Below are 17,394 nucleotides of genomic sequence, written 5' to 3'. Positions count from 1 at the left end.
TTTTTTAATTGCACAAAAAAATAAAAACCACAGTTGTAATCAAATACCACCAAAAGAAAGCTCTATTTGTGGGAAAAAAAAAGGACATACATTTTTTTTGGGTACAGCATCGTACGATCGTGCAATTGTCAGTTAAAGTAATGAAGTGCCGTATGGCAAAAAATGGCCTGGTCATGAAGGGAGGTAAATCTTCGAGAAGGCAAGTGGTTAATCTGCTAGTACTACTAACACTTCCCTCCCTCCAGACTGACGATACTACTGTCCAAATGTGCCCCCTGTGCTCCTTCATCCAGAGTGGGGACACTAATGCCACATACACACGGTCAGACTTTGACCGTACTGGTCCGACAGACTTTCCAGCGAACTTTCGACGGACTTTTGACGGACTTCTGACGGACTTTTTAACCAACGGACTTGCCTACACACGATCACACCAAAGTCTGACAGATTCATATGTGATGACGTACACCGGACTAAAATAAGGAAGTTGATAGCCAGTAGCCAATAGCTGCCCTAGCGTCGTTTTTTGTCTGTCGGACTAGCATACAGACGAGCGGATTTCTGGGTCCGGCGGAGTTACGACGTAAAGATTTGAAGCATGTTCCAAATCTAAAGTCCGCCAGATTTGCGACTGGAAAAGTCCGCTGAAGCCCACACACGATCGGATTGTCCGCCGGATTTGGTCCGACGGACAAGTCCGGTCGAAAAGTCCGACCGTGTGTACGCTGCATTATACAGGAGGTGTGTTACTGGCCAGATCACCAGGTGAAAACAGAGGGGGGACTAAAAAAAAATTAAAAACGAATGCAGCCACCACATCTAATGATTGGTAAGTTGCAATATATTACATTTTTGGTTTTGGGTTTATTACAGCTTTAACTAAGAAATGAATTGGGATAAAGCGTGAAAAAATATGTGATTCTCCAGTGCTGGGATGACCTTCATTACTGAAAAGGCAAATAGCTTTTATTTTGCATTGTGTATAATGCAGCAACATTTTTTGAACATTTTTTTTTTCACTTCGAAACTGACTGTTTTTGTAAGTGACATTGCTTTGCAAATGTAGACTCCATTAGGTTGCAACATGAAACCAGCTTACTTCACATTAGCCAGAAAAAAAATAAAAAATTAAACAAAGTCTGTATTACGCAAACCAGACAAGTCTGTTCCCTTTAAAAATGTCATTTATTATGCAAAATCAAGTCACGCTTTTACAAAAAAAAAAAAAAATAATAATAATAAAAAATTACATTCAAGAATACAAGTTTAACAGCTTGTACAAAGCAGCGGATATGGAGTTAAACAATGATCTATTTACATACATGCACACACACCTTTTTCTCTCAATTCACTTTCCCCATACTGCAGTAACACTGATTATACCGTACACATTTTGAGAAGTCAGTTTTATTAATAAGAACCAGATTATAAAAATATTTCTTTTAACAAAAAAGAATGCAAGAAAGTATCAAAATATGGTCAATTGTTATAAAATACTATGCAGTCAATAAAAATATTTTTATTTTATTTATTAAGGAAAGGAATTGTATTGGAATTTTTAGCTTTAAAAAATTGGCTGTACACTTTACATAAAAAGCATCAATTTCCTGTTACAAAGTGAATGCACTTTATAAGAAAATCAAAAACAAAAACAGGTACTTGTTCGTCAACCAGAGCAAGCAGATATTGGCAAAAAAAAACCCAAAAACTATACATTCCTTAAAGGAATTCTGGTGAATTTTTATTTTATTTTTTTCTTTAGAAAATATTTTAAAAATTGGCATTTTTTTTTTATTTATCTTTAAGTTGTAAAAATTAAATATTTTATATTTAGTCATATTTTTCAGCAGCTATTAGCTGAACCTCTAAAACCAAAAAGGTTGCTCAAACGTCTTTACGTATGGCACCATACATGAGTCGAATCCCAAAAGAACTTTCTTTGAAAATTGTAACTAAAAGTTTTATTTCGAATTTGGCACCATTAGTGCGTTGCAGCAACGGCTGATTTTTGTGTGGCCATCGAATTTGAGTGATCGGGCGTGTTGGAAATTTTTTTTAAAAACAAACTAATTTCTCATCAATGATGGGAGAATCGTGCGAGAAATATCATTGAAAAAGAAATGCACATGAGCTGTGACCTGGAAAGAAAAGAAGATTCCGGCCACAAAAATTATATTTTTTAGCAACACAAGGTAAAATTGAAGGCTTGGTTGGTCGAGTTTCGAAATTAATGGTGGCACCATCGGATCACAAAACGCGTTACCTTTCTGATATTTGAAAGAAAATGAGTTTGGAATTTGACCCATGTGTGGCCCGCACGAGTATATGTGAACTTCTATGTTTTATGGGGCAAAAGCGCAACATGTATGTAGATCAGGAGGAGCACAGTTCTAAAGTCTTTTTTTTTTTTTTTTTTTTTAAAGGAGATATTAAAAAAAAATGCATTTTGATATAAAAAAAATAATAATAATAATTAAAGTGTCAGTACAGATTCCATTTGCTTAAAAATTAGTTTGGGGTTGAATAGTCCACCATGTTTGGGCAAACCTATGGCCATACCAGAATTCGATATTGTTGATTTGGCGAGTTATTTTGGATAAAATAAACTTGTACACAGTTCAAGCACCTCATTACCCTGGAAAGCTGATTTTCAGACAGAGCCAGCTAGTTAGGAGAACTTTAATGCCTCCCCCAGCAGAAAGGACATAAGCAAATCTTAGGTATTAAGGTTGCAAAATGGATGGGCTGGTCCTGTACAAGAGGCAGAATTTTGGTAATTATTGGCACTGTACAAAGAAATATCGTTTTCACATTCTTAAACAATGCAAAATTGAAGGCTGTGTTACAGGAACAAGAAACCTAAAACAAAACAAAAAGAAAATGTAATATTGCACCACTTTTGAAATAATTTACGATGTATGAAGGAGTACCCATACCAGCACAGGAAATATAACGTTTGTGAACTTGTGCTCTTTTGGTTAGCTGCCATTTTAGGCTAAAATAAGCCAAAGCTTTAACCATGGTTAGTGTTCTTCCAATGAAATAATAGACACAAAGTTAACATGACGTAGATATTTGCCAGCACACCAAGGATCGGCACAAAATGGCGTCCAAACGGGTAGTTTATTGCATGATCACAACACAAGAAAGGTGCAACGTTACGGAGTCACGCAGGACCTCTTCGTCAGGCATGTGATCATCACATACCCGACGAAGGGGTCCTGCGTGACTCCGAAACATTGCACCTTTATTGTGTTGTGATCATGCAATAAACTACCCGTTTGGATGCCACTTTGTGCAGATCCTTGGTGTGCTGGCAAATATCTACGGTGACTTGAACCAGTATCTAGCTGGTTGTTGCTGCAGCACCCAAACCTTGAGAGCTTATACCAGGAACATGTGCGATGGGAATATGAAGTACTACAAAGTCAACATGGACACACAGGGGTCTGTTTATAACATTGACACAATGTCACAAGCATTCGCCGAACCATCGTGAATTCTGACCATAATATGCATGAAGTCGAGTTCCTGCCTAACACATGTTCAAAAATGTCCCCCCCCCCACCCTACCTATACTGACTAATCTGTGTAAGGGCCCTTTAACACTTGTGTGACCTGAAAGTCGCACGATTTTCGGTGCAATTTTGCCACAACTTTCATACATCTTGAAGCAATGCCTATGTAATCTTGAGGTCTATGGACCTCAAGTCGCATCAAAGTCAGACCAAAGTAGTGCAGGAACTACTTCGAAGTCGCTGCGACTTGAAGTTACACAGATATGAATGTTATGAATGCAGATAGGTAAAAACAGGTAAGTAAAACAATGCACACTTACATTGAGGAGTGCTGTAAGTCAGCACCAACGCGCTCGCCGTCTCGCAAGACGTGGCGTGCGTCCCAAAGCACGGGAGATGGGAGCCAAGAAACCGGATGTGACGTCAGTAAAGGGCGAACTGCAGCCTGATGACATGTTGAACACGAAATACATAGAGGCTGCGTGTCCACCCTTTACTGACGTCACATCCGGTTTCTTGGCTCCCATCTCCTGTGCTTTGGAATGCATGCCGCGTCTTGGTGAGATGGCGAGCACATTTACCCAAAACTGTACATGTTGGTGCTGACTTACAGCAGTTCCCAATGTAACTGTGCATTGTTTTACTTACCTGTTTTTACCTATCTGCAATAAATATATTGTGCTATGATTCTCAATATGTTTGTAGCACCCTCTACGTAGGTAGGTGCTAGAGTTAGGATTTTTTGTGAGAGCAGGTAAATTTAGACAGGCCTAGGCCTGTTTATTTTGATCTGTGTGGGCTGGGAGTGGCTCCAAATAGGCTGGCGACTCTCAGATAGCATTATCTTTCAGTTACCTCCCTCTGGCTTCTAGAGGATTCTAGAAGAGAGGAGGGGATTAGAGGTAGAGCTGTCTGAGATGTCTCAGGGAGCCCTGGCCAATCCCCAACTAGGATTGGCAAGGGGCAGGCCTCCTTGGTATACCTAGGGTCAGCCCAGCTGGGGAGGAGTTGTCAGATGGAAGAACTGAGGATGGAGCACTAGGCTGTCAGGGCCTTTGAGGGTGCTCCCCATTCTGGGGGGGGGGGGGTGACCTTGGGCCTGGGACTCGGGTGCAGGAAGGATCTCTTCAAGACCACAGGAAGGATCTGGACAGGAGGCACAGAGAGGAGTCAGAGAGGACAGCAGGAGCTAGTGCTGTCTTCAGAAGGGAACCACCGATGTGCGTGTGCAGCCGGGAGGGCTGGTGAGTGACATGTGCTATTGGGAGTACTGGATAGGCATGCCAGAGAGGACTGAAAAGCAACAGTCAGAGCTGGGTATGGACATACCTCCCAACTTTTTGAGATGGGAATGAGGGACACCTATCAGCAAAAGTATACAGGCATAGGACACACCCCTGGCCACGCCCCCTTAAAGGAGAATTGTACAAAAAAAAAAAAAAGATTATTTAAACCCACAAGTGCTTTTTTTACCACTACTATTCCTTTATATTTGCTTTTGGAATTTACAAATGCAGCAATTTAGAAATCAGGTGAAAGGTTTAGTGCTGGAAAACACTTTTTGATAGATAAAAATGACATTTTATATACATCTATATAGATCAGACCAAAATGAGGGACAAATGAGGAAGAATGAGGGACAGAGAGACATTGCTCCAAATCAGGGACAGTCCCTCCAAATCAGTAACAGTTGGGAGCTATATATGCAATGTCGCAGGCAATGGAGTTGGGCAGCTGCAGCCTGGAGGGCTGGCAGGGCCTGAAGAGGGATTGCTGGGAGCAGTAGTCCACCATAGGACAGCTAGCACTAAAAAGGACTTTCTATTATACTTTTTCTACACTAAAAAAAGGACCCACAGTCCCTGCCTATAAATGGCAACTTCTAGGGCCTGACTGAGTCAGTATTGGGCCTAACCATGTGATAGCTATGCCTGGAGTCAAGTGTTGTGCAGGAGAGAGGGAGTGATAGTCTGCAAGCAAGTGTTGTGCAGGAGGAGTTTGAGGGAATGTCGTGTACAAGGAGTGTACATAGTTCTGTCCCAAATTGACTGTTCTATAATTCTACTGGGCATCCCATATATTCCTATCCCTATCCAAGTTCAAATCCCTCAATAAAATAACAAAAACAAAACACATAAACTGTTCATTGTCTCCAAGGTGATAGGGAAGTGAATGCCGGGCTGGACAGGGTGACAGGTGGACCACAACTTTCAGCAGCCCCTACGGGGGCACCACTACATGTTTCTCCCGACCCTTTATGTTTGACCATTGCAAAAGGAGACACTTTGTGGCTTAAAGTTATCGTTTCCATATATGCTGCTAGTTGAAAGAATCCAATATTGCTACAAGGCATAATTCATTTTAAAGTTCTGGTGAGTTTGTATTCCTCACGCACGGTTTGTGGTGGAGCACTATCTGAAGGATTTATTTGTTTCTGCACTTTCCTTTGGATCATGGTGAATGGACTTTTCTGTGAAGATTTATTGAGGAATTTTGTTTTGGACTATTACATATAGATTTTTTTTTCATTGATTTCTACTGAACGTTATTATTGGTTGGTTTATATGAATGTATCACATATGTTGAACAATCAAATTGTTTTATAATTATCACATGAGATAGCGCCACACCTTTTCCTATTTTTTTTTTCAAAATTGTAAACTTACTAAGGATGAGCTCAGGCGTGTTGGCAAGTCCACGTGCTTGCGCCCGCCAGGAAGCTGACACTCCGCAGCGCTAATCACAGGTAGTGAGACATTTCCTGATCTGTGCAGCCGTGGATCAGGAAATGTCTCACTGTCTGTGATTAGCGCTGCGGAGTGTCAGCTTCCTGGCGGGCGCAAGCTCGTGGACTTGCGAACACGCCTGAGCTCACCCCTATTACCTATTTACAGCTTACTCTGGACCAGTCATGTGATCTGCAGCTGCAGCCCCTCCTGGTAGCTGCAGAGAAAATGAGGGGGAGGTGGACAAATTCTGGGACATGGGAGCCTACAGGTGGCAGCACCATTCCAGACTTTAGCAGCCGTTATTGAGCACTCCTCCTCTCCCCTGCAGCCACTGCTCACTGATACAGGCGATCATGTGACCAAAATGGGAGCAGGAGTTCCACTTTAATATGTTGATCTTCAGCTCCATCTAGTGGCCATAATGTGATATTTTCCTGACTGAGGTGAAAAAAAAAAACAAAAAAACATTATGGCTACTAGCCAGAGACGATGAGCATAAGAAATCAACCCATTAAGCAAAATACACAGTGAGACTTCATAATGGCTGGGCGACTGCTTGTGAAATTCATGCAACAAATGTTTTAGAAATAGACCCAATACAGTTCCCCTTTTGCACCACCTTCATTTTAGAAGCACAACATTCTAAATTCCTAAAAAACTGTTACATTGTTACCTATGAAAGTTCATAAAAATAAGTCTTTTGTGTAAATTGGCTTTTAACAATGTAGCTCTGTAAATAATGCAAGGTTGAGGGATTTATTGACAGTATATGTGAGCTCTAAGTGATGAATTATTGAAACAGTCATGTGGACTTTGTTATCTATAGGCTAACAAAGACAAGGGAACAAAGAGATACGGCGCACTAGATTTTACGCGTTCGGTTTGGTTATTTTCCTGAAGTCATGGGAGAAATGACAGCTCTGTGACAAAATCACAAAGGCTTGGCAGAGGTCCCCATTGTGTTGCAGTAAATACGTCTGTCACATATATAATAAGTTACAGGGACCGGCAACAGCTGTGAAGCTCGATCGGCTTCAGGGTGTATGTGGAATGAGTGCACCTGTCTGACCCCAGCTCTGCGGAATGTCACCCACCTCTCCGGGTGTCCCCCGGGCTTCTTTTACTATGTCCCAGAACTATTACGGGGCAGCTCCAGCAAGAAAAAAATAAACGCATATTGGAAAGCTGGGTTACCTAGAGGAAACTATTTTTAATATTTACAGATGGATACTTTGCATAGTTTTTGATTTTGGAAGAGCAATGTTTAAAATTGCTCCTCTATGAACTTCAAGTTGAGGGAAGGGTTACAGGAGTAGCAGCGGTCTGTAGGGTAAGATTTTAATAAATTTGTTTATTTATTTTAATTATTTTATTTGCAAAACCGGCCATGTGAACTCCAGGGGCGACTTGTCAGGCGACCTAGCCGCCTGACAAGTCGCCTCCCGTTCTGTACAATGGAACCGTTCTAATAGGAGCGACGCAAGTCGCTCCAACTTAGAAAAAGGTTCCTGTACTACTTTGGGGGCGACTTGGGGCGACTTGCATAGACTTCTATACAGAAGTCGTTTTGCAAGTCGCCGTGGCAGTCGTGTACTGGTCGTCCTGTGTGAACCGGGGCTAAGCCTCGTACATACTATCAAAAAATTGGACCAAAAATACCGAATTCAAAGCGATCGTACGGTCATCTGAACGTTAGTACACAGCTTTCAAAAGCCGATCAGGACAGTTCATGTGAAATTATCCAAAAGGGACATGCACAAAAACATTTCTGCTACAATACCAGAACAAATGATTTTCGTTTAATCAGTACAGTATTTGTCCAAAAAAAAAAAAAAATTGCAGTGACCAAGACTGCAAACATTCAGAAACAAAAGAATACATTACGATACAAAATATTACATTACATCCGAAGCTGTATTCTGTCGCACAAGAATTTTCCTAACTTTAGTAAGTATTTTCCATTTGAGATAAGCATGCAAAAAAAAAAAAAAAACAGACGATCATTCATCCGATATTCTCATAGTTTGTACGAGGCTTAAGGGGTCTATTTCCAAAAAATCAATGTGATGCAACCAACAGCACTGTAAAATACTTTAAGATTTTTTTCATGTTAGCACACATAAGAAAAGTCTGACGATTACACCAAATTGCATGGGTAGCTTATGATTCCAAATCCAAATAGCATGGGTAGCCTATGATTCCAAATCCAAATTGCATGGGTAGCCTATGATTCCAAATCCAAATTGCATGGGTAGCCTATGATTCCAAACTGACATAACCAAGTCTCATAGCAAGTGCAGAGGAACGTGACACACTGGGCACATGGGCAGGAGTGGTTTTGCTCTGGTATGGGTTAACTAAACATTACCCGTCAAGCTTTTGCACTCCAGACTATTCATACCAGAGGCACTTGCTGTACGCACAGGAGCCACACCATCTTGAAATTAAGTTGCACAGACAAGCATTTGTTTTTCTGCAGATCTTTTTTCCCCTATATGTCATTTTCACCCGCACACAGGGCCGGACCCCCTATGCGGCCAATAGGGGAACTACCAGGGTGGTGGGTGGCACTGAGGCCGAAGTCTCCATACTGGACACTCCAAGTTAATTTGCATGCCCTATGTATGTTTAGCCCCCAGTATGAACTGAGTCTTTAGATGTTATGGTGCAGACAGCTGCCAAGCGCCTACATCCTAGCAACCAATAAAGCTGTGAGCACCAGCTGCCAGCATCCTAGCAACCAATAAAGCTGTGAGCACCAGCTGCCAGCATCCTAGCAACCAATGAAGCTGTGAGCACCAGATGCCAGTGTCATAGCAACCAATGAAGCTGTGAGCACCAGCTGCCAGCATCCTAGCAACCAATGAAGCTGTGAGCACCAGATGCCAGCGTCATAGCAACCAATGAAGCTGTGAGAACCAACTGCCAGCATTCTAGCAAGCAATGACACTGTGCGGGCAAGCAACCAGCATCCTAGCAACCAAGGCTGGCTGTTTTAGGTGTTTGCCCTCCCTCCCCCAGACATCTTATAATGAAAATTACCTTATATAAGCCTTTAATAAAATTTAAAACGCAAAATTTTGAAGACAGACTACTGGATTGTCAGCATAACTCCTCCCCCTACTGCAAGTGCATCACACATGTGTGATTAGGCCTCCAATAAAAAAAAAAACTGCTGTTCCTGGTCTCACATTCTAATTTCTGTGAAGGGTTGCTTAATACACTATATGGGCAATACGTTTGTGGACACCTGATCATCATACCTATATAAGCTTAAAGAGGAACTGCAGTCTGTTCACATAATTTGTAATAAAACATCTTTGCCATTCTGATGCTTCCCTCCAACCACTTTGCATATTATTTTATATATACTCTGCTTCTGTACTTGCCAAACATGCTACAGAAATCTCCCTCCACTAAGTCTGGCTGCAGCCACTTTAACTGTGGACAGCTGAAGCTGCTGTCTGTTCACTTCCTGGATTTACACAGACACACAGAGGCACACCTCCAGCTCTGCAGCTCTCATTAGCCCTCTTATGATTCATCCCTCCTCCCTTCCTGGCAAATTCACAAGAGTGAGAGAAAGAGCTGTGCATGATATCATAAGCCTAGGCTAAATGACCAGACAAGAAACAGGAAGTGGGTTGTATAAGGTATTTACTGGCAGAAAAAAAATATTTTACTATCCAAAGTTAAAACAACAAGGGCAAGGATTTAATTGATGGAAAGAGGAAAAATTACTGAAGTTCCACTTTAATAGGCATCCTGTTCCAAAACCATTGGCATTAACATGGAGTTGAACCCCCCCCCCCCCCCTTGTGGGTATAGCAGCGTCCATTCTTCTGGGACGGCTGTCCAGAAGATTTTCAAGTGTGTCTATGAAAGTGCCCATGCAGCCCAAAGAACATTTGTGAGGTCTGATGTTAGATGAGAAGATTTGGCTCACAATCCAATTCATCCCAAAGGTGTTTAGGATAGTTGAGGTCAGTTCCTCCACACCAAGCTGGTCAAATCTTTTTTTTCTGACTCTATTTTGAGGGATGTCCACATAGCCACACAGTGGCAGATTAAGCTTTGCTGGTCTACACTACAGGGGTTTATTTATAAAAAATAATAATAGCAGAGCTATTCATCTTGCAAAACTTTGTTCTACGCATATGCTGGCAAAACTGAATGTTACAAAGCCATTTCCTCTCCAGGTTGGATGTTCTTTATTCACAAGAATACAGTAAATCAGAAAAATACCACATTATGGTCACTAGATGGCGCTAAAGATACTTATTTGCTATGATTGTCAGCTCTGTCTAGTGGCCATAATGCAGAATTTGCCTGATTCAGTGTATTCTGTATGAAGAACAACATCTAATCTAAAAGAGAAAAATAGCTTAGTAGTAACATTTGATTTTGCCGGATTTGCATAGAACAAATGTACATGCAGTTTCACATGATGAATAGCTCTGCAATTTTTTTTATATATCCCCCTAAATATGTGAATTTTGAATTAGGGAATGGCTTCCTACTTTCAGAGGCTTGTAACACAGCCATTTTACTTGTTCCATTAGCCTCATTTAAAATAGTAAAATAGGTCAATAAAATATACAGGTCTATAAGACCCATAGATATATACACAAATATACTACATAAATCTGGCCCACCAAACTGAATAAAACAGTTTCTTTATATTGTATATACATTGGGTAAGAGGTCAACTTTTCCATCCTAAGTGTCTGGAATGACAGCTGTGTAAATATGTATTTTCATCACTTAAAGAGCAACTCCACTTCAAACTAAGCACCTTCTAGTACCGCGATTCCCAACCTCAGTCCTTAAAGTGGTTGTAAACCCTCACATATACCCAGTGAAGTGAATATCCTCAGATGATACACAGAGATTAAACAAATCCCACTACATAAGTTTTACCTATGACAGCAGGTCTTCCCCTTTCTACACCCTTTGAAAAGTGCAGATCATGTTAAAAATCTTTATTCATCTTTCGGCAGTGCATAGCGGTGGGTGGGGATACTGGGCTTATACTGTGTATGAGCTGATTGGAGGAAAGGGACACATACCCCCTCCACATAGGCAGAGGAACAAAGGAACATGCAGAGCTGTATTCTGAATAGACAAGCTCCATGCTTATCCCCCTCTAAGCTCCCTCCCCGACACAAATTTTTAGCTCATGTTATCTTGTGTGTCGAAAAAACTTGTCAGAAGTGACTAATGTTGATAAGAGAGGAACAAAGCACCAGAGAAAAACGACACTTAGAGCTTCCGAGAGAGATGAGAAAACACTACAGATATATGTGCTTAGTTCAAAAACTTTCATGAATGGGGTTTCTTTAAGTACCCCCAACAGGTCATGTTTTGGGAATGAATAAACATCAAGCCATTGACTTGAAGCACTTCGGCAAGGTAAAGGAAATCCTGAAAACAAGACCTACTGGGGGTACTTGAGCACTGAGGTTGGGAAGCACTGCTCTAGTATATCCTCCCAAGGAACATATGAAGAACACAAAGGTTTCCGACAACATTTCTCTGAAATTTCATTCAAATCTGAGGGATATTGGCAAAATGTCACTGTTTAGGCAAAATGCATTGAAATCGATAAGGAAGACAACATTTCTGGTGTGTAATGGGCTTTAAATGGCTCCTGAGGGTTACAGAGCTTGCTCCCTTCAACTATCTTGGGCCAAAACATGTGCCACACACAGCCCTTAACTGGCTTCATTATTTTCGTTTTTTCCACATTTGAGTGAGATCTGCAAAATTTCACCGTTTAGGCTAAGTACATTGAAGTCAATGAGGCGATGAGGTTGACAACATTTGTGGTAGTTCTTAAGGGTATAATGGGCTTTAAATGGCTGTTGAGGGTTACAGAAGCTCCCTTCAATTATTCTGGGTCTGTCCTGGACATATATGTTTCAATGTTTTTTTATAAGAGGAACATAAAACATAAAAAAAAAGATAGGGTTGCTCTTTAAGAATATTTGCTTCACCTTTATGCTCACTGAAAACGCATTTCATGAATTTGTGGAACTGCTTGCAATGCATTTCCAGGGTAGAAAAAACAGACTAAAAACATGTGCAACAATTCTTGGCACAATTTGTATGGGGTATGACATTGTCATTTTGCATAGTGAAAAAATTAAATTGGTAGAAAGGGAGAGAAAAAAAAAAACTCCTAGTGTTGTCTAAAAGAATGATTGCCCCTGTTACCTGCAGCACCCCCCCCCCCCCCAGCTCCTCTTCAGGCTGGCCGCTTTTGCAGGTATAGCTATGGAAAACAAAAATAAGTGTCTATACTGTTTAAAATCCAGTAATACAATGCCTCACCCTGCTCTGCATATGCTCACATCTGACAGCCTAAAGATTTATGGCTTTTCAGGGGCACTGGGCTTCAGCAAAATGACAGCTTCCAACAAGAAGAAACAGGAGACATGCCGGAGGCAATTTACAGCTCACACTAATTTTGGTAGCATAATTAATAATGTGGAACTGTTATGGGTAAAGTGCCGCTTTAAAACGGGATTGCATGCTGCCCCTTTTCTATGTGTTAAAGAACTTTGCCATTTTAAACCTAACAAGACACCAGTTACAAAGACTCATAACTAACTGACCACGGCTCACCTGTTATACAAACATACATTCAATTTGCAAGCTGAGAGGGTAAGGGAGAGTTATAACACCTGACAGTGTTTTTTTTTTGTCACCTGTGTCTGATTGAGAAGACTTCCCTTCACTTCCTGTCCCAAAGTCACAAATGGAAGTGAGAGGAAATCCCTCAAAAATGAGAGAAGCCCAGGTTATCAACAGAGCTAGTGACTCCATTGGAAGATTTCCCCTCTATCCCTGTTCTAGTGACAACCCAAAATTTGGGGTTTCTATCGATTCCACATTCAGTGATAACAGTAACCAGGACAAATGGAGAGGGCGAATCTCCCTCTCCCTAATGGGGATACAGACTGCACTAAATAACTGGACATGTGTTTAATCCCTTTCCACTATATCCAGAACTAAAAAAGAACATTTGGCCTTTAGTTATATACTTTACGGTCAACTCAACCCAAAAACATTGCATTTTTTTTTTTTATATCTCCCACACACACTTTATTGCAGAGGTCCCCCATTAATTTGAGCGTCTGTCCTATCCTACAAGTTTATAACCAACAGCTCCATTTCTGTATTGTGAAGAATCTGTGATTATCTTTGTAACATAAACATATCCTCTTTGTAACATAAGCAGTGGTTGGGCAGAAGTGGAAATTCTGGTGGGGATTTCTTTGCAGTAGATTTCCTGAGACATACAACGTACCACCACATGATTCAGCTTACCCCCAACCAAGCTACATTGACATATTTGTAGTTTTATATGGAGCTGGCTTTTAAAGTCAATGGTATTTTGGAAAACTGAAGTTAAGAAAATGAATGTGCTTCTCTAGCAGCCCAACACTTTGCATTTGATGGCTTTCCAGTAAAGGCTGGGAAATATGTCTGATAAGTAGTCATGGGCAAGACAAGCAACCCCCCCCCCCACCATTTTATAGAATGTACACTATATGGCCAACAGTTTGTGAACACCTGACTGGCAAACCTATATGAGCTTGTTAGACATCCTATTCCAAACCATGGGAATCACTATGGAGTCGTCAATCCCTTTGCAGCTATAATATCCCCCACTCTTCTTGGAAGGCTGTCCACAAGATTTTGAAGCATGTCTGTAGGAATGTGTTCGGGTCAAGACTATCATGTAGGCCACCAAACCATGTCTTTATGGAGCTGGCTTTGTGTGCAGGCGCACAGTCATGCTGGAACAGAAACTGTTGTAACAAGGTTGGAAGCGCACAATTGTCTAAAATGTCTGTGTGTTGTAGCATTAATGGTATCCTTCACTGGAAACACCCAAACTCAATTTGGAGACATGACCACATACTTTTAGCCTTACAGTTAAGTGTGATGGTCAGGTATGCACAAAATGTTGGTCATATAGTGTGATAGTTAGGGCCATCATTTCATATAAAAGCCCTCCAAACTGTTGCCTATGTATACATATATTTTTGTCACCTTTCTAGATCAGACAGTTTTCACCCCTTAGGTCTTTTCCCCCCACTTCCTCCAATTCTTTACAAGGAAACATTCTCTAGATATGCCACTTTGTAGAAGAACATTTTTAAAGTTATTTTGCAGACCATTTTCAAACCATAATGCTCACCCACCCAATTATTTGTCATTTTTGAAAAATTAATGCTCATTAATGTGTTTTCCATACATAAAAAGTACCTTATTTGTTCAAATACAGATATATAGCCAGAAACTTGTCAGTTTTGGTGCACACAGTTTTACATTATGAACGTGATGTGATGTCTAATGGCATTTTTAAATCCATTCGTAAGAAGACATAGTGTTGGGAGTGTGTAGGCATCCAGGCCTGTGAATCAAAGCCATCTTGTTTGGCCATGGTGATACTAATAGGTGGCTGGGAAAGACAGTTTCATTAAAGTGACTGCGGCCGCAGATCTTGGTGGCCTCCTGGTACAGGCTGGTGATCTGGAGGAAGGTTTCCTCATATTTCTGTTTCCACAGGCATCCAGGCCTGTGAAATACTTCCATATATTGCATACTTGAGCTTAAGGCTGAACTCCAGGAAGATATCAAATAACACAAATCAATGCAGCTCTGTTTTCAATAAATTATATTTTTTTTATCTGCATTACTTAACTGCAGAAAAGAAAAATCAGGTCTCCTGCCCTGCTAGACAGAATGTAAAATGATAGAACTGGATAGACACTAAATACAAATCTTTGAGAGGTAACACAACTCCCATATACCGTGTGCATTTTATCTAATTGAATCGTTCATCTGGAGTTAAGCTTTAAGGTGTTAACTCTGGGACACTGGATTGGGTACAGTCTGAAGAGTTCTTGTTGTTTTCCCTTGCCACAAGGAGCTCAAGAAAAGGGCAAATTCATTCCACTTACTTTGGCTTACACAGGCATCCAGGCCTGTGAAATATGTCTATATATATAGGAATAGTTTAAGATTACATCACAATCTGCAGGGCATAGCCATGAATAAGAGAAAAAGACTATGCTGGCTGTCCTGGCCTCAAGGATGCCGATATACTGTGAGGCCAAGACAGTTGTCATGATAAATTCCCTATCACTTGCATCATGACTACCATTAGTTGTAAGGATCTTGGCCATTTCCCCGATACAGGCCAGCAATCTGTAGAATTCCTACGTTTTCCACTTACAAAGGCATCCATATCCATCTTACTGAGAGTACACCACAAACTTTGGGGTATCATCCTAGGTATGGTTCAACCAAAAAGGACTCACTGCCTTTCTTGACCACAATTGCCTTGTGGATGTTGTCATGCTGTTGGCCAAGTCAACTCTTTAGATAAGGTCCTGCATCCAAATGTAAAGACCTGGGCCATCACCCGATACAGATTGGCAATCTGTAGGAAGTCTTTCTGCTATAAGCAGTTTGTCTGCTCATTTTGGCATTACCAGGCATTAAAGCCGGTAAAATGTATCCATGTATGTCAACTTCGAAATTTAGACCACAAACTCCGGGACATCATCATGGGTAAGGTCCAAAGAAAAGTACTTGCTGACTTTCTTGGCCACAAGGGGCTCATGAATGTTGACGCACTGTTGAGCAAGACAGCCATTGCAGTAAAGTCCTGTGTCACCTGCGTTGTGACCACAACCGAAAGTATAGCTCTGGGCAGTCTCTTGGTACAGGCTGGCAATTTGTAAGAAGTCTTTCTGGTACAAGCGGATATCATTCAGACTCAAGCTGTGGCGATCAGTGGAGGTCTTTGGTTTTCGGCATGCCGTCTGCAAAATTTTTTAAAACACTGTTAGTTTTCAACCGCAACAAACACAAAGTTATAATAGTATACTGATAAAGTAATGTACATTTGGGCCCAATTTACACTGCCATGCTGCAGTAACAATTGTGAACAATAAGTGTTGGTGCAACGTAGTTTTATTTATTCTAAATGGACCCAGCACACCTTCTCAATGCATATGCAGTGCAGCACAACTCATATTAAAAAAACGGTTGAAAATGTTCCATGCACCCTTTTTGGTGCATTAAGCATCCTAATAAAATGAATGGGCTGCCATAATGCAACGCACATTAACTTGTGTTAACACAAATGCTTAATGCGGCTGAAAAGTGTAATTCCAGCCTTAGTGGTCAGGAAAGAACGTTGTCCTTGTTGAAGTAACTTAGACCATGCTTTATAAAAGTATGAAAACATTTTCTTTTGGATCATCTGGAGTTTTCAAAGATAAAAAATACATACGATCATCAAATGCAGTTGTTAACATCTGTATTACTATTTTGAAATTATAGCTTTTTAACTGCTTGCTGCCCACCCCGCCGTCATATGACGGTGTCCCAGAATGGCCGCTCTTGTGGGGGCTCGCAACACGCTGATCGTGGCCGCGCCATGTTGCTAGGACGCGGCGCGAACTCGATCTCTGTAAAGAGCCACGTCCATGCCTCTTTAACCATGTGATCGGCTGTGTCCAATCACAGCCGGTCACATGTAAACAAGGAGATGCCGGTAATCGTCTCTCCTCGCCTCACACTCACAGAGTGTGAGGAGAGCAGATCAGCAGCATCTCCTCACAGGGGGAAATCTAGGGATGTAATCAGGGCACGGATCATCAGTGCCCCGATTACAATAAATAAATAAATACAGTGTCACAAAACAGTGCTCACCAATGCCAGCATACAGTGCCCACCAGTGGCAGTAATCAGTACCCACCACTGCCCACAAGTGCCACCAATCAGTGCCCATTATTGATGCCAGTCAGTGTTGGCAATCAGTGCCGCCTATCAGTGCTGCCCATCAGTGTCACCTATCAGTGCCACCCATCAATGCCCATCAGTGCCCATCTGTACCGCCTATCAGTGCCACCCAACAGTGCTAAATATCAATGCCACCTATCAGTGCCCATAAGTGTGGCATATTAGAGCCTCCTCATCAGTGCCACCTCATCAGTGCCCATAAGTGCCACCTCATCAATGCCCACCAGTTCAGCTTATCAGTGCCACCTCATCAGTGCCACCTCATCAGTGCCACCTCAATGCCCACCAGTTCAGATTATCAGTGCCACCTCATCAGTGCC

General features: G+C 41.4%; 1 protein-coding gene across 2 annotated transcripts in view; it reads right to left on the bottom strand.

The window, feature by feature from the left end:
- Positions 1 to 9,887: 9,887 nt before the first annotated feature.
- The window catches only part of FRMD6 (FERM domain containing 6), a 250,182-nt gene continuing 242,675 nt past the window's right edge, over positions 9,888 to 17,394 (bottom strand). For both annotated transcript variants that reach the window (XM_073610059.1, XM_073610058.1), the window contains exon 14: positions 9,888 to 16,089. In XM_073610059.1, the coding sequence (XP_073466160.1) occupies positions 15,805 to 16,089 (285 nt within the window). In that variant the 3' untranslated portion in view covers positions 9,888 to 15,804. The remainder of the gene's footprint in view (positions 16,090 to 17,394) is intronic.

Source organism: Aquarana catesbeiana, linkage group LG13 (assembly GCF_042186555.1).
Source record: "Aquarana catesbeiana isolate 2022-GZ linkage group LG13, ASM4218655v1, whole genome shotgun sequence".
Classification (NCBI taxonomy): Eukaryota; Metazoa; Chordata; class Amphibia; order Anura; family Ranidae; genus Aquarana; species Aquarana catesbeiana.
The sequence above is the reverse complement of the archived record's forward strand: the minus strand, read 5'-3'. Positions and strand labels throughout refer to the sequence as shown.